Consider the following 18,395-nt stretch of genomic DNA (forward strand, 5'->3'; position numbering starts at 1 on the left):
TATATATTTCACTTTATATATTCTCCACCTTCTTCCTCTTCTCTGGGTCGCGGGGGCTTCAGTCTAAGCAGGGACTCCCAGACTTCCTCCTCCCCAGACACTTCCTCCAGCTCCTCCTCCTCCCGAGGCCAGCCGAGAGACATAGTCCCTCCAGTGTGTCCTGGGTCTTCCACGGGCTCTCCCCCCAGTGGGACATGCTCGAAACTCCTCCCCTCCGAGGAGCCCAGGAGGAGCAGCGGCTCTACTCCGAGCTCCCCCTGTGGGACCGAGCTCCTCCCCCTCTCTCTAAGGGAGCGCCCAGCCACCCGGCGGAGGAAACTCAGCAGGAGGAGGAGTCAGTTTATGATTGACACTTTTGCGTTGCCAGATCGGGAAGAGGAGGAGTCAGTTTATGATTGACACTTTTGCGTTGCCAGATCGGGAAGAGGAGGAGTCAGTTTATGATTGACACTTTTGCGTTGCCAGATCGGGAAGAGGAGGAGTCAGTTTATGATTGACACTTTTGCGTTGCCAGATCGGGAAGAGGAGGAGTCAGTTTATGATTGACACTTTTGTGTTGTCAAAAAGTCTGGTGGGAAAAATGAGAGTTTAAAGTGACAGGAAGTAGAGCTGAATCCCTCTGTGATGTCATCAGTGTGATGTCATCGGTGTGATGTCATCGGTGTGATATCATCGGTGTGATGTCATCGGTGTGATGTCATCGGTGTGATGTCATCGGTGTGATGTCATCAGTGTGATGTCATCGGTGTGATCTTATGGTCTTATTGTGTCAGATCAGAACTGTTGTGTGGTTTATGTGAAGTTTGGCTCTTGTTTACAGTCTGGTTGCTATGGTAACAGCTGTTGAATCACCTCATGTCATATTTGTACTCACGTCCAACCAGGAAGTACAATTATAAACTTCACACAAACGGACAAAATGTTGAGTCAAATCTGTGTCATGTGTCGTTTAAACTTTATTTGAATAACAGAGTGCATTAAATATGAGCTATTTGTTCTGTTTATGTGTATTTTGTTGCTGTCCACAGGGATCAGTTCTGGGGCCGCTCCTGTTTGTCTTGTACATTAATAACAAACGGGCAAAATGTTTGGTAAAATCTGAAATATGATTGTTTTAGTCAAATGTCATGTGTCAAATGTCCTTATCTCTTTTATGATTGGTTTACTACAATATTTGTCGATTTATGGATTATTTGAAAGGAGAGTTAAAGTAAAAAAGACACATTGTGGTTCTGAAATACACTTTTTGGCTCAAATGATTTCACCGTAAACACAGCTGCTGCTTTGACCTTTTTACTCTTTTCATATTTGTCCTGTTTTTGACAAATAAATACAAACTGTGAAATATTTCTGGTGTTTTCTTGTGTTTCACAGTTAAGACTTGGAATTTCAATTAAAAAAAAAACAAGTTTTACAAAGACAAAATCTTTATGAAGAAAGTGAAGCAGAAACTTTAAACTTTAAATGTGAAAAAGTGAAACTCCAAAATCAAAATAAATCCAGAAAAAAAGGACAAAACTCTTCAAAACAGCTACATTTGTCCTGTTGAAAGTGTCATTTATGAATTAACATTTTTATTATTTTATTCAGATTTAAAACAAGTAAAAACATCATAAAAAATCTACTTCCTAAAATCTACATTTGAAAATATTAAATAAAACGTCCAAAAGAGTCGAAATCGTCTCCAAATGTCAGTGTCTGAAAAACAAGGAAATATTGAATTAAACCAGGCCTAAACGAGGACTAAACCAGGTCTAAACCAGGACTAAACCAGGACTAAACCAGGTCTAAACCAGGACTAAACCAGGTCTAAACCAGGACTAAACCAGGTCTAAACCAGGACTAAACCAGGTCTAAACCAGGACTAAACCAGGACTAAACCAGGTCTAAACCAGGACTAAACAAAGACTAAACCAGGACTAAACCAGGTCCGAAGTACAGTTTCAAACTGATTGACTTGAATTGATTTTTTTAAGAGCAAGTTTTACTTTTTTTTAGTTTTTTATTTTTCTGTATTTTTACTGAAGAAACAAAATGATGTCGTTCTTTTCCCTCAAGTCCAGAGTGAGTGTAAACTCCGGACTTTAGCATTAGCAGTAGCAGTAGCATTAGCATTGGAATTGGCATTAGCAGTAGCATTGTAGTATTCGTAGTATTGCAGTATTTGCAGTATTGTAGTATTGCAGTATTGCAGTATTTGCAGTATTGTAGTATTGCAGTATTGCAGTATTTGCAGTATTTGCAGTATTGCAGTATTGCAGTATTGCAGTATTGTAGTATTGCAGTATTGCAGTATTTGCAGTATTGTAGGATTGCAGTATTGCAGTATTGCAGTATTTGCAGTATTGTAGTATTGCAGTATTGCAGTATTGCAGTATTGCAGTATTGCAGTATTTGCAGTATTGTAGTATTGCATCATTGCAGTATATGCAGTATTGCAGTATTGCAGTATTGTAGTATTGCAGTATTGTAGTATTGCAGTATTGCATCATTGCAGTATTTGCAGTATTGTAGTATTGCAGTATTGCAGTATTGCAGTATTGCAGTATTTGCAGTATTGTAGTATTGCAGTATTGCAGTATTGCAGTATTGCAGTATTGTAGTATTGCAGTATTGCAGTATTTGCAGTATTGTAGGATTGCAGTATTGCAGTATTGCAGTATTTGCAGTATTGTAGTATTGCAGTATTGCAGTATTGCAGTATTGCAGTATTTGCAGTATTGTAGTATTGCAGTATTGCAGTATTGCAGTATTGCAGTATTGCAGTATTGCAGTATTGTAGTATTGCAGTATTGCAGTATTTGCAGTATTGTAGGATTGCAGTATTGCAGTATTGCAGTATTTGCAGTATTGTAGTTTTGCAGTATTGCAGTATTGCAGTATTGCAGTATTGCAGTATTGCAGTATTTGCAGTATTGTAGTATTGCATCATTGCAGTATATGCAGTATTGCAGTATTGCAGTATTGTAGTATTGCAGTATTTGCAGTATTGTAGTATTGCAGTATTGCATCATTGCAGTATTTGCAGTATTGTAGTATTGCAGTATTGCAGTATTTGCAGTATTTCTCTCACGTGGAGCAGCCGGACACGTGAGCGCTCGAGCCGCTGAACTGCACGTCACAACGAGCCACGTTGTTGTTGTAGTTTGACTCTGGAACTCTGTGCTGAGGGTTCACCGTCACCTGAGGAAGTACACATACTTCATCACCTGAGGGAAAGTACACATACTTCATTACCCGAGGAAGTACACATACTTCATCACCTGAGGGAAAGTACACAAACTTCATCACCTGAGGAGTACACATACTTCATCACCTGAGGGAAAGTACACATACTTCATCACCTGAGGAAGTACACATACTTCATCACCTGAGGAAGTACACATACTTCATCACCTGAGGAAGTCCAAATATTTCATCACCTGAGGAAGTACACATACTTCATCACCTGAGGAAGTACACATACTTCATCACCTGAGGAAGTACACATACTTCATCACCTGAGGAAGTACACATACTTCATCACCTGAGGAAGTACACATACTTCATCACCCGAGGAAGTACACATACTTCATCACCTGAGGAAAGTACACATACTTCATCACTTGAGGAAGTACACATACTTCATCACCTGAGGAAGTACACATACTTCATCACCTGAGGGAAAGTACACAAACTTCATCACCTGAGGAGTACACATACTTCATCACCTGAGGAAGTACACATACTTCATCACCTGAGGGAAAGTACACATACTTCATCACCTGAGGGAAAGTACACATACTTCATCACCTGAGGGAAAGTACACAAACTTCATCACCTGAGGAGTACACATACTTCATCACCTGAGGGAAAGTACACATACTTCATCACCTGAGGAAGTACAATTACTTCATCACCTGAGGGAAAGTACACATACTTCATCACCTGAGGGAAAGTACACAAACTTCATCACCTGAGGAGTACACATACTTCATCACCTGAGGGAAAGTACACATACTTCATCACCTGAGGAAGTACACATACTTCATCACCTGAGGAAGTACACATACTTCTGAGTACTTCTGCTGTGTACTTCTGCTGTAATGTTCAAAATTAGAGTCAAATGAAGTAAACTTGATCCCAGTTTCCAGACTGAACTGACGTCAGGAGCAGGTTTCTCACAGTGCAGTGGGTGCAGTTCCTCTCGTGGCCGCCAGATGGAGCCACACCTCAGCATTTGGACAACATGAAACTAAAGTCAAACCTTGAGGACGTATTTTCCTGGAGACACGTCCGTGATGTCGATCCACTGACAGTCGATGTCTGCGCTGTACGTGTCATAGCAGCCGGGACTCAGACCCTGGACACAACACGGGCCTGGGTTAGTCCTGGTCCTGGTCCTGGTCCTGGTCCTGGCCCTGGTCCCAGTCTTGGTCCTAGTCCCAGTTCTGGTCCTGTTCATGGTCCTGGTCCTGGTCTCTGGTCCTGGTCCTGTTCATGGTCCTGGTCCTGGTCTCTGGTCTCTGGTCTCTGGTCTCTGGTCCTGGTCCTGGTCCTGGTCCTGGTTCTGGTTCTGGTCCTGGTCCCAGTCCCGGTCCCGGTCCTGGTTTACCTGCGTGTGGGAGGTGCAGGCGTACCTCCTGTAGAACCCCGGGTCACAGGACGTGTCCTCCAGGCAGAAGGAGGCTTTGTGTCCCTCGGCCACAGCTGCATGGTCCTGGTCCAGGAGCTCGTACAGACTGAACTCATCCATGCTGTGGAAGTGACTGGGGAGAGGGAAGGCATGTTTACTATGTGGTTGTTAGCATGTATGCTAACTTTGGCGCTAATCATTGATATTACTAATCTGCAGTCTGAGCTGCATCAGCGCCCCCTACAGTCTGTGAGCTGCATCAGCGCCCCCTACAGTCTGTGAGCTGCATCAGCGCCCCCTACAGTCTGTGCTGCATCAGCGCCCCCTACAGTCTGTGAGCTGCATCAGCGCCCCCTACAGTCTGTGCTGCATCAGCGCCCCCTACAGTCTGTGTGCTGCATCAGAGATTGTTACTTGTGACAGGAGTGCCACTCCCAGGCGTAGCGAGGTCTGGACGGCAGGAAGTCGGCGTTGCCCTGGTTCTTGACTCTCTGAGTGAATCGTAGCAGAACTCGAGTGTCATAATCGTGAGCAGAACGAGCAGAACTGACAACGACAAGAACGAGACATTTTAGAGCAGAACGTTCCATCGTCACGATCGACAACAGAAACAATACATTTGGTTCATTGATGTACTTCCTGTTCAAAACTGCAGATCTGATAAGCCCCGCCTCTTTATAGTGATAAGCCCCGCCTCTTCATGGTGATAAGCCCCGCCTCTTTATAGTGATAAGCCCCGCCTCTTCATGGTGACAAGCCCCGCCTCTTCATAGTGATAAGCCCCGCCTCTTCATAGTTATAAGCCCCGCCTCTTCATAGTTATAAGCCCCGCCTCTTCATAGTGATAAGCCCCGCCTCTTCATGGTGATAAGCCCCGCCTCTTCATGGTGATAAGCCCCGCCTCTTCATAGTGATAAGCCCCGCCTCTTCATAGTGATAAGCCCCGCCTCTTCAGCTCTGGATCACGATGACTCAAACGTGTATTTATGTATTTATTGACCTTAATTTAATTTAAATTTACCCGGAAGTCCTGCCCAAGGGGGAGGAGCCTATTGTACATAATGTTGTTGGCGTCATCGAAGTTAAAAGTATGTTAAAAATGAAATGAAAATGTAACGTGTGATCTAATAATTGTGACATGTTTGAACACTTAAATGTTGTTTTTCTCACAAATAAAGTTGAGTTTAAATGTGCAGCGTCATGTGACTCACGATGAGAGGCACTTCTCCTCGTCCGCGCACCGCAGGTTGTACATGGAAACTCTCTGCACGTAGGCTCCGCCCTGCAGGTAAACCGGGTCTGGAACCAGGTCCGGGAGTCCTGAAGGAGGGTCAACAAGAAGATTATCAAGAGCACAGGTCCAACAAGAGGATTATTCAAGAGCACGGGTCCAACAAGAGGATTATTCAAGAGCACGGGTCCAAAAAGAGGATTATCAAGAGCAGAGGTCCAACAAGAGGATTATTGAAGAGCAGAGGTCCAACAAGAAGATTATCAAGAGCACGGGTCCAACAAGAGGATTATTCAAGAGCACGGGTCCAAAAAGAGGATTATCAAGAGCAGAGGTCCAACAAGATGATTATTCAAGAGCACAGGTCCAACAAGAAGATTATCAAGAGCACGGGTCCAACAAGAGGATTATTCAAGAGCACAGGTCCAACAAGCGGATTATTCAAGAGCACAGGTCCAACAAGAAGATTATCCAAGAGCACAGGTCCAACAAGAAGATTATCCAAGAGCACAGGTCCAACAAGAAGATTATCAAGAGCACAGGTCCAACAAGAAGATTAACAAGAACACGGGTCCAACAAGAGGATTATTCAAGAGCAGAGGTCCAACAAGAAGATTATCAAGAGCACGGGTCCAACAAGAGAATTATTCAAGAGCACAGGTCCAACAAGAAGATCATTCAAGAGCACAGGTCCAACAAGAAGATTATCCAAGAGCACAGGTCCAACAAGAAGATTATCAAGAGCACAGGTCCAACAAGAAGATTATCAAGAGCACAGATCCAACAAGAGGATTATCAAGAGCACAGGTCCAACAAGAGGATTATCAAGAGCACAGGTCCAACAAGAAGATTATCAAGAGCACAGGTCCAACAAGAGGATTATCCAAGAGCACAGGTCCAACAAGAAGATTATCAAGAGCACAGGTCCAACAAGAAGATTATCAAGAGCACAGATCCAACAAGAGGATTATCAAGAGCACAGGTCCAACAAGAGGATTATCAAGAGCACAGGTCCAACAAGAAGATTATCAAGAGCACAGGTCCAACAAGAGGATTATCCAAGAGCACAGGTCCAACAAGAAGATTATCAAGAGCACAGGTCCAACAAGAGGATTATCAAGAGCACAGGTCCAACAAGAAGATTATCAAGAGCACAGGTCCAACAAGAAGATTATCAAGAGCACGGGTCCAGCAAGAGGATTATTCAAGAGCACGGGTCCAAAAAGAGGATTATCAAGAGCAGAGGTCCAACAAGAAGATTATCAAGAGCACGGGTCCAACAAGAGGATTATTCAAGAGCACAGGTCCAACAAAAGGATTATTCAAGAGCACAGGTCCAACAAGAGGAGTATTCAAGAGCACAGGTCCAAAAAGAGGATTATCAAGAGCAGAGGTCCAACAAGAAGATTAACAAGAACACGGGTCCAACAAGAGGATTATTCAAGAGCTCAGGTCCAACAAGAAGATTTTCCAAGAGCACAGGTCCAACAAGAAGATTATCAAGAGCACAGGTCCAACAAGAAGATTATCAAGAGCACAGGTCCAACAAGAGGATTATCAAGAGCACAGGTCCAACAAGAAGATTATCAAGAGCACAGGTCCAACAAGAAGATTACCAAGAGCACATGTCCAACAAGAGGATTATCAAGAGCACAGGTCCAACAAGAAGATTATTCAAGAGCAGAGGTCCAACAAGAAGATTATCAAGAGCACGGGTCCAACAAGAGGATTATTCAAGAGCACAGGTCCAACAAGAAGATTATCCAAGAGCACAGGTCCAACAAGAAGATTATCCAAGAGCACAGGTCCAACAAGAGGATTATCAAGAGCACAGGTCCAACAAGAGGATTATCAAGAGCACAGGTCCAACAAGAAGATTATCAAGAGCACGGGTCCAACAAGAGGATTATTCAAGAGCACAGGTCCAACAAGAAGATCATTCAAGAGCACAGGTCCAACAAGAAGATTATCCAAGAGCACAGGTCCAACAAGAAGATTATCAAGAGCACAGGTCCAACAAGAAGATTATCAAGAGCACATATCCAACAAGAGGATTATTAAGAGCACAGGTCCAACAAGAGGATTATCAAGAGCACAGGTCCAACAAGAAGATTATCAAGAGCACAGGTCCAACAAGAGGATTATCCAAGAGCACAGGTCCAACAAGAAGATTATCAAGAGCACAGGTCCAACAAGAAGATTATCAAGAGCACATGTCCAACAAGAGGATTATCAAGAGCACAGGTCCAAAAAGAGGATTATCAAGAGCAGAGGTCCAACAAGAAGATTATCAAGAGCACGGGTCCAACAAGAGGATTATTCAAGAGCACAGGTCCAACAAGAGGATTATTCAAGAGCACAGGTCCAAAAAGAGGATTATCAAGAGCAGAGGTCCAACAAGAAGATTAACAAGAACACGGGTCCAACAAGAGGATTATTCAAGAGCAGAGGTCCAACAAGAAGATTATCAAGAGCACGGGTCCAACAAGAGGATTATTCAAGAGCACAGGTCCAACAAGAAGATTATTCAAGAGCTCAGGTCCAACAAGAAGATTATCCATGAGCACAGGTCCAACAAGAAGATTATCAAGAGCACAGGTCCAACAAGAGGATTATCAAGAGCACAGGTCCAACAAGAAGATTATCAAGAGCACAGGTCCAACAAGAAGATTACCAAGAGCACATGTCCAACAAGAGGATTATCAAGAGCACAGGTCCAACAAGAAGATTATTCAAGAGCACAGGTCCAACAAGAAGATTATCAAGAGCACGGGTCCAACAAGAGGATTATTCAAGAGCACAGGTCCAACAAGAAGATTATCCAAGAGCACAGGTCCAACAAGAAGATTATCCAAGAGCACAGGTCCAACAAGAGGATTATCAAGAGCACAGGTCCAACAAGAGGATTATCAAGAGCACAGGTCCAACAAGAAGATTATCCAAGAGCACATGTCCAACAAGAAGATTACCAAGAGCACATGTCCAACAAGAGGATTATTCAAGAGCACAGGTCCAACAAGAAGATTATCCAAGAGCACAGGTCCAACAAGAAGATTAAACAAGAGAAACTAGAGTCAGAATTTGTTTTAAAAATACAAAATAAATCTGTAATAACTTTCTAACAGAAAAATACTTTTGCCATCGTATCAATAGGTGCAATTCCTCATTTGTCCAGGAGGGTTTGCACCCAGGGCCCGGTCTAGACCCGGCTCAGACCCGGTCCAGACCCGGCTCAGACCCGGTCTGGACCTGTTTTACATTAGTAAAACTACAGTGGCTCTGACTGTGAGGATAATAGAGTCGTTAAGTCAGGCATGTTTTTAATGAAGGAAACAAGCCTGAAGAACCAGGAAACGATCTTCTCAAACGCTCTTCATGTGAAGACCTCGCACCATATGAAGACCTGCCATGATGGTACCATATGAAGACCTGCCATGATCGTACCATGTGAAGACCTGCCATGATGGTACCATGTGAAGACCTACCATGATGGTACCATGTGAAGATCTGCCATGATGGTAACATATGAAGACCTGCCATGATCGCACCATATGAAGACCTGCCATGATGGTACCATGTGAAGACCTGCCATGATCGTACCATGTGAAGACCTGCCATGATCGTACCATGTGAAGATCTTGACCATGAAACCAGACCAAAACCAGACAAAACCAGACAAAACCAGACAAAACCAGACAAAAACCAGACAAAACCAGACAAAACCAGACAAAACCAGACAAAACCAGACAAAAACCAGACAAAACCAGACAAAACCAGACCAAAACCAGACAAAACCAGACCAAAACCAGACAAACCAGGCCAGACCCTCCTGTTCATATTTCCCTGTATTAAACGCTGTGTAACAGAAGCTCGTTTGAAGCTGGAGTTAAACCTTTCGTAACGACAATGTCAAACCTTTAAACACTTTCTCTCAGAAGCGTTTCCTCCGGCTCTGATTTTACTGCGTCTTTTCCAAATTAAACTTAGTGAAGTTTTTACAGTTTCAGCACCTGCTCCTGATCACACAGCACCTGAAACACGAGAAGTCCTGGTTTAGTCCTGGTTTAGACCGTGTTTAGTCCTGGTTTAGACCTGGTTTAGTCCTGGTTTAGACCTGGTTTTAGTCCTGGTTTAGACCTGGTTTAGTCCTGGTTTAGACCGTGTTTAGTCCTGGTTTAGACCTGGTTTAGTCCTGGTTTAGACCTGGTTTTAGTCCTGGTTTAGACCTGGTTTAGTCCTGGTTTAGACCTGGTTTTAGTCCTGGTGTACACCTGGTTTAGACCTGGTTTTAGTCCTGGTTTAGACCTGGTGTACACCTGGTTTAGACCTGGTTTAGACCTGGTTTAGATCTATTTTAGTCCTGGTTTAGACCTGGTTTAGTCCTGGTTTAGACCTGGATTAGACCTATTTTAGTCCTGGTTTAGACCTGGTTTAGACCTGGTTTAGTCCTGGTTTAGTCCTGGTTTATACCTGGTTTAGACCTGGATTAGACCTATTTTAGTCCTGGTTTAGACCTGGTTTAGACCTGGTTTAGACCTGGTTTAGATCTATTTTAGTCCTGGTTTAGACCTGGTTTAGTCCTGGTTTAGACCTGGATTAGACCTATTTTAGTCCTGGTTTAGACCTGGTTTAGACCTGGTTTAGACCTGGTTTAGTCCTGGTTTAGTCCTGGTTTATACCTGGTTTAGTCCTGGTTTAGTCCTGGTTTAGTCCTGGTTTAGTCCTGGTTTAGTCCTGGTTTAAGACTTTAGACTGGCTAAATTAATGATAAGTTAATATATAAATTGAATATATAATAATTAATTAAACATAAAACACATATTTATGTCAAAGTCAAGTCATGTTTTTGAGAAAATATAATGATGAAAATACATCCAGTTTTACCGTTTGTTCCAAACTAATTTCTTCCTTGTTAATCGCATAGTTTCAATCAATTAGTGCAGATGTAAATGAGCTTCAAGTGTGTAATTGTCCTGCTGAACAAGTGAGAAATACTGACACTAATTGTCTTCTCTAGGACTGTCCTCGGGTCCAACCTCCTCTCTCTGTCACTGGTGTGCCTCAGGGCTGTGTTCTGGGGCCTCATTATTATCATTATCATTATTATATTTAGGCCCGAGCGCCACAAGCTGGCGAGAGGCCTATTAATCTCGTAAGGCCGTGCGAAGCACGGCTGCGAAAGTGCGCACGTAGTGCGCACGAAATCGAGCGCGAAGCGCTCGCCCACTTCCAAACACTCACTAACACTCCTCCACTCATGCACGCCCCGTGCATACTAATTAGTAGTAGGAAAATGGAACATTACCGTTGTAAACGGGCGAAGCCCGTGCAAAAGTGCGCACTAAACGAGCACTTTACATTGAGATCCCCATATAAAGCACTCATTTGCCCTAAGTAGCTCACGAATACGTTCCCCATCTCTTGCATGTTCCGTGCATAAGCATGTAATGCAAAAATTGAACATTATTACTGTATAGAGGGCCAAAAACACAAAGTGGGCGGAGCCCACTCAAAATTAATGAAAGTACCCGTCAGTGACCAGGGACCCACACCATAAGGTAGGAAAGCGCAAGCGCTTTCCGAAAATGTATAATTTATGATATTTGGAAAATGGGAAACTCTTCATCATTATCATTGTCAGGACAAAAGGGAAACTGAACAGAGAAGGAAGGGTGTTTCTATCCCTTATGTCTCTGGCCTGTCGGAAAAACTGCAGAGAATTTTTAGACAACACAAAGTCCCTGTTTATTTTAAACCAGGAAACACTTTAAGACAAAAACTGGTTCATCCTAAGGACAAGTTGCCGACTCAAAAACAGAGCAATGTAGTTTATTCGATCCAATGCAGTGAAGAAAGCTGTAAAGAACGGTACATAGGTGAGACGAAACAGCCTCTACACAAGAGGCTTTATCAGCACAGAAGAAATACAAGTTCAGGACCACAGAGCGCCGTGCATCTCCATCTTGAAGCCTCTAATCACTCGTTTGAAGACGGTGAGGTGAAGGTTTTAAGCAGGGAGAAAAGATGGTTTGAAAGAGGAGTTAAGGAAGCTATTTTTGTTAAAAAAGAAAGACCTTCTTTAAACAGAAATGGAGGGCTAAGATTCTATCTTCCTGGTATCTATAATGGGTTACTGAACCCCTGGAAAGGTAGAGGACCAGGACAAGGACATTCAGATGCTAATCAGGTACTCAGGGTGGTTGAGCCAGGGTCTCACAAAGACAAAGAGGATTCTAATAGCCCATTAAGATTCTGAATAGGCTCGGTAGATACAAGGGGGAGTTTCTGTTGAAACCAACAACTCTTTCTACTTCAGGAAGGCTCCGCCCAATGGGCGGGTCTTACCACAGAACAGTATTAATATCGGAGTTCTCGACCTAAATTCTTTTATTGACAATGACTCTTGGATGAGAGTCGAAACGTCTATTTTTTCTAACTGAGTCCAGATGAAACAACTGAAGCTTTTTCTACTATGGAACACGCCTGGACCAATGAGGGATTACACCGACATGTCATTATCATTGTCATTATCGTCATTGTCATATCAAGATTCTCCAATCAGAAAGCAGAATGAGCCTCACATGAGTCTAAATCCAGCCAATCAAAGCCGAGCCCAACTAGAACCAAAATGGCGTCAGGTCAGATCATGTAAAAGGCGTGTTACCGTGCTGGTGGTAGGCGGTGCCGTAGCCGTGGCGCGGCGCGGCGCGATGCCGCGGTCTGTAGTACGAGTTGTAGTAGTTGTACCAGGGATAGTAGTTTGAGTTTTTGTAGGGATTGTACGGATCGTCTCCCGCCATGGCGTCCGCGCTGGCGAACCGCTCCGGCTCCTGCGCCCGCCGCCGACCCGCGACCACGCGCAGCTGTGCGGCACCGCTCGACGCCGGGGCGCGCCGCAGGGACGCGGTGGCGTTTGCGCCCTTTGTACCAGCGCCATTTGCACCGGAGCCCAGTGCGTTGGCGCCCTGTGCGTTGGCGCCCTTTGCGTTGGCGCCCTGAGCGTTGGCGCCCTGTGCGTTGGCGCTCTCTGCGTTGGCGCCCTCTGCTTTGGCGCCCTTTGCGTTGGCGCCCTGTGCGTTGGCGCCCTGAGCGTTGGCGCCCTGTGCGTTGGTGCCCTGTGCGTTGGCGCCCTCTGCGTTAGCGCCCTGAGCGTTGGCGCCTTGTGCGTTGGCGCCCTGAGCGTTGGCGCCCTGAGCGTTGGCGCCCTGAGCGTTGGCGCCCTGAGCGTTGGCGCCCTGAGCGTTGGCGCCCTGAGCGTTGGCGCCCTGAGCGTTGGCACCGATCACCATCGTCACACCCGGGTTACTGCTCTGGCTGCTCCTGGCGCGTCCCGGCCGATACTGGGACCCTCGACTCTGGAGGCTGAAGACCTGGCCGTTGTGCCGCCAGGTGAAGTCGCTCTGAGCGCCACCCACGGGCAGCAGCGAGGAGGCGCAGGCGAGGAGCAGCAGGACAACCACACAGAGCTCCTTCATCCTGAGAGAAGTTCTGACCGTGTGAGAGATGGAGAGATGGAGAGGAGGAGAGAGTGTGCAGGGGAGGAGGAGGGAGGAGCTGAGAAGGAGGAGGGAGGAGCCGAGAGGGAGGAGGGAGGAGCCGAGAGGGAGGAGGGAGGAGCCGAGAGGGAGGAGGGAGGAGCTGCTGTTGGTTCGTCGAGCTAGTTTTGGGACCAGAGGAGACAGATCCTTCCAGGGCATTCCAGATTCTAGAATCATCCTCTTCCCTTTAGGTCAGGGCGTGTTCTAACCCAGGCCAGCAGCAGAGGCCGGCGATGATTGGTGTGAAAATTACTACTATAATCTATTATTTAAATAATTTCACGTCATATTTGTTGAGGACACAAGAGCAGACAGAAGCCTGAGGGCAAAAAAGAAAAAAAAAGAAAAAAAGAATACATATATATTTTTTAAATATTACTTGGCGTGTTTGGCGAACCGGATTATAAAAACAAACGGGCCACATGTGGCCCGCGGGCCGTAGTTTGCAGCCCTGTGTTAGAAACTGATTTGACTCTTTATTGTCGCTGTAAGTTTAAGTTTTATTCTTTTATTCTGTGTTTTTGTGAAGTACTTTGTGACTTCTGTCTGTGAAAAGTGCAGTACAAATAAAACTCAGATATTCACATAAACAAAACCTTCTGCAGAGTTAGCTCCGCCCCCTGATGATGCGTGTGACGGCGGTTTGTGTTTTACAGCTGCAGCTCACGCCCCGCTGAGACCGGGACGCTTTGAAGCCTCTGGCGCCACCCGCACTCTGCTGAGGCCCCCAGAAACCACACCCGGGTCCCCACAGACACCCGCACTCTGCTGAGGCCCCCAGAAACCACACCCGGGCCCCCACAGACACCCGCACTCTGCTGAGGCCCCCAGAAACCACACCCGGGCCCCCGCAGACACCCGCACTCTGCTGAGGCCCCAAGAAACCACACCCGGGTCCCCGCAGACACCCGCACTCTGCTGAGGCCCCCAGAAACCACACCCGGGCCCCCGCAGACACCCGCACTCTGCTGAGGCCCCAAGAAACCACACCCGGGTCCCCGCAGCCACCCGCACACTGCTGAGGCCCCCAGAAACCACACCCGGGCCCCCGCAGACACCCGCACTCTGCTGAGGCCCCAAGAAACCACACCCGGGTCCCCGCAGCCACCCGCACACTGCTGAGGCCCCCAGAAACCACACCCGGGCCCCCGCAGCCACCCGCACTCTGCTGAGGCCCCCAGAAACCACACCCGGGCCCCCGCAGACACCCGCACTCTGCTGAGGCCCCCAGAAACCACACCCGGGCCCCCGCAGCCACCCGCACTCTGTTGAGGGCCCCAAAAACCTGCACCGGCCAGAGGAGCCACACCCAGGCCCCCGCAGTGCGTCCGAAACCCTGCGACGCAACAGGAGGGAGGAGCCACACGACAGGAGGGAGGAGCCACACGACAGGAGGGAGGAGCCGCACGACAGGAGGGAGGAGCCGCACGACAGGAGGGAGGAGCCGCACGACAGGAAGGAGGAGCCGCACGACAGGAGGGAGGAGCCGCACGACAGGAGGGAGGAGCCGCACGACAGGAAGGAGGAGCCGCACGACAGGAGGGAGGAGCCGCACGACAGGAGGGAGGAGCCGCACAACAGGAGGGAGGAGCCGCACGACAGGAGGGAGGAGCCGCACGACAGGAAGGAGGAGCCGCACGACAGGAGGGAGGAGCCGCACGACAGGAGGGAGGAGCCGCACGACAGGAGGGAGGAGCCGCACGACAGGAGGGAGGAGCCGCACGACAGGAAGGAGGAGCCGCACGACAGGAGGGAGGAGCCGCACGACAGGAGGGAGGAGCCACACGACAGGAGGGAGGAGCCGCACGACAGGAGGGAGGAGCCGCACGACAGGAGGGAGGAGCCGCACGACAGGAAGGAGGAGCCGCACGACAGGAGGGAGGAGCCGCACGACAGGAGGGAGGAGCCGCACGACAGGAGGGAGGAGCCGCACGACAGGAGGGAGGAGCCGCACGACAGGAGGGAGGAGCCGCACGACAGGAGGGAGGAGCCGCACAAAAGAGAATGTCCCCATTTAACCGTGAGTCGGTTCTGGACTCACAGACTCTAACTCTCACAGATTATGTCCTTTTCGCTCTAGAATCCAGAACATCTTAAACCTTCAGATCACAACATTTGCGCTGGAAAAGACGTAAACGCTGACATCGCGGTCAGTGGCGCACATGGACCTTAATTAGCGATGCACGCGTCTTCGCCGCGGCATAAGCTCGATAATAAAACAGATCCATGGTTGAACCCGAAGATCGCCGGCTTCATTTGAACTGTTTTAAGCTGCCGCGTGCGTTGTTGTGATTGTTAATGTGCCGCGGGCGTCGCCGCTTGTTAAAGGGGCGGGGTCAGCGTGGTTTCTTGTCTGGGTTGTGTTTTGGTCTCGTCACAGTCTGCTCACTTCCTGTTTCCTGCTGTCTTTCCGCTCCACCGGTCGGCCACGCCTCCTCATCAGGACCACTCCCTACACCGGCCTCTGCTCCAGTCTCTGCGTCAGTGCCAGATTGTTCTCGTGTCATGCCTGACTTTCCAGCGGTTTTCCCCGGACTTATTCCCCGGCGTTCGCACATCCAGGCTATTACTAGCACATCCGGGAACTCGTACCGTAACAACCGAGTCCGCCATTTTGAAAGGGGCATGCAAAAGACAACCGCATGTCTACTACATACGATATCCAGGATATATGAGGCCAAAATGCCAAAAACCTGCGGTGTGAGGTCATTGCTCTGTCGTCAGAAGGAGTGAGAGCTTTGTCGTGAGCCTTAGTTTTGCCGTTGTCGTCTAAAGAATCAAAGTGTTCGAAGCTCATTTTGCCGTAGAAAAAGACGCAGTCGTGGTCGTACAATAATGTGATGACAGCGGTTGCTAGTGTATCGCGTGCCCTTTTCAAAATGGCCGCTCAAGTTGCTATGGGGAAGTCCCGGATGTATGAGGTCACCGCGAACGCATGCGACCATGATTTGCTCGGCTCTGTGGCTAATCCACCTGCCACCGCACCTGCCGGCCGGCCGGGTGTGCTGCATGTGCCTTATCACACCCGGGACAGGTCGGGGGGTGCTGCGTGTGCCTCGTCACACCCGGGACAGGTCGGGGGTGCTGCGTGTGCCTCGTCACACCCGGGACAGGTCGGGGGTGCTGCGTGTGCCTCGTCACACCCGGGACAGGTCGGGGGTGCTGCGTGTGCCTCGTCACACCCGGGACAGGTCGGGGGTGCTGCGTGTGCCTCGTCACACCCGGGACAGGTCGGGGGTGCTGCGTGTGCCTCGTCACACCCGGGACAGGTCGGGGGTGCTGCGTGTGCCTCGTCACACCCGGGACAGGTCGGGGGTGCTGCGTGTGCCTCGTCACACCCGGGACAGGTCGGGGGTGCTGCGTGTGCCTCGTCACACCCAGGACAGGTCGGGGGTGCTGCGTGTGCCTCGTCACACCCGGGACAGGTCGGGGGTGCTGCGTGTGCCTCGTCACACCCGGGACAGGTCGGGGGTGCTGCGTGTGCCTCGTCACACCCGGGACAGGTCGGGGGGTGAATGTCTCGCTCAGGTTAGTCATGAACGCTGATTTAGTGCTCACAAGTTGTCACTTTATTTCTTGAACAGAGTTGTTTCTGTTGACCGTAACCACGGCAACACTTGTGACCTGTATTGACCTGTATTGACCTGTGATGACCTGTGATGACCTGTATTGACCTGTGATGACCTGTATTGACCTGTGATGACCTGTATTGACCTGTATTGACCTGTGATGACCTGTGATGACCTGTGATGACCTGTATTGACCTGTGATGACCTGTGATGACCTGTGATGACCTGTGATGACCTGTGATGACCTGTGATGACCTGTGATGACCTGTATTGACCTGTGATGACCTGTGATGACCTGTGATGACCTGTATTGACCTGTGATGACCTGTGATGACCTGTGATGACCTGTGATGACCTGTGATGACCTGTATTGACCTGTGATGACCTGTGATGACCTGTGATGACCTGTGATGACCTGAAGTGTGACACAACATTAGAGTCGTTACATTATGAGTGGAATAACTGTTATGTTGTGGTGTATTTAACATGATTTCAGTTGTTTAATATGTAATAAACATATTTATCTAAGTAAATAATAAGTCAAAGTCATTATTGTTTCATTGCTAGATTCATTCATGAGTTTATCATTTGTAACAGTATTTTATATTTTACAGTTGTTCCATAATGTCTGGTGTTAATGCTGTGGAGCTGGACCTGGACCTGGACCGGGACCGGGACCGGGACCGGGACCTGGACCGGGACCGGGACCGGGACCTGGACCTGGACCGGGACCGGGACCGGGACCTGGACCGGGACCCGGACCGGGACCTGGACCTGGACCGGGACCTGGACCTGGACCGGGACCGGGACCTGGACCTGGACCGGGACCTGGACCTGGACCTGGACCGGGACCGGGACCGGGACCTGGACCGGGACCGGGACCTGGACCTGGACCCGGACCTGGACCGGGACCCGGACCCGGACCTGGACAGAATATTTGCACGGCTTGTTTTTGTCTTTCATGTTTTAGACGAGTTTGTGACGTTGTTTTAAATGTTCTTTAGAATCAAACGAGACTCGACTTTAATCCTGAAGAAGAGAAAACACCTCCTCCTCCTCCTCCTCTTCCTCCTCCTCCTCCTCCTCCTCTTCCTCTCTCTGTGTTTAGACCTTTAGTGCTCTAAACCTAAAGGCCATGTCTTGAATGTCTTAAATGTCTTAAATGTCTTTGATCTCGTCTTTTCACCTCATAAATGTCCTGAATCTGTTAAACATCTTCTTTACATAAAACTGTCTCACAGGAGGAAGGACCAGAGGGTCTCCTCTGATCTCCTCTGGTCCTTCCTCCTCTTCCTCCTCTGCTCCTCCTCTTCCTCTGCGGTGGGTTTTGAGATGTTTTGGTTCCATCATGAAACAAAAACTGGCACAAAGTTCTGTCGACACAAATAAACAAAAGGGTGCAATTCGAGGAGTGACACAAGTACCAGGCTAACGCTAACACT

The 18,395-nt window shown here is 48.0% G+C and overlaps 1 protein-coding gene across 1 annotated transcript; it reads right to left on the minus strand.

Annotated features, from left to right (window-relative positions):
- Positions 1–3,069: 3,069 nt before the first annotated feature.
- On the minus strand, positions 3,070–13,359 carry LOC140346766 (protein-lysine 6-oxidase). Its single transcript, XM_072432956.1, has 7 exons — positions 13,142–13,359; positions 12,511–12,856; positions 5,827–5,935; positions 5,030–5,161; positions 4,595–4,748; positions 4,247–4,342; positions 3,070–3,183 (listed from the first exon to the last, which is right to left on the minus strand). The coding sequence occupies exons 1-7, from the start codon at positions 13,319–13,321 to the stop codon at positions 3,070–3,072; spliced, it is 1,131 nt and encodes a 376-aa protein (XP_072289057.1). The 5' UTR covers positions 13,322–13,359.
- Between the last annotated feature and the right edge of the window lie 5,036 nt (positions 13,360–18,395).

This window comes from Eucyclogobius newberryi, unplaced genomic scaffold (genome assembly GCF_026437365.1).
Source record: "Eucyclogobius newberryi isolate DKJ021-1_F unplaced genomic scaffold, fEucNew1.0.hap1 SCAF_6, whole genome shotgun sequence".
NCBI lineage: Eukaryota > Metazoa > Chordata > Actinopteri > Gobiiformes > Gobiidae > Eucyclogobius > Eucyclogobius newberryi.

Coding starts and splice junctions, on each gene's coding strand:
- LOC140346766 (XM_072432956.1), bottom strand. CDS start 13,321: ATGAAGGAGCTCTGTGTGGTTGTCCTGCTGCTCCTCGCCTGCGCCTCC. Junction 4,749..5,029: donor GAGTGGCACTCCTGTCACAA/GTAACAATCTCT, acceptor CCCTCTCCCCAG/TCACTTCCACAGCATGGATG. Junction 4,343..4,594: donor CCTGCACCTCCCACACGCAG/GTAAACCAGGAC, acceptor TGTTGTGTCCAG/GGTCTGAGTCCCGGCTGCTA.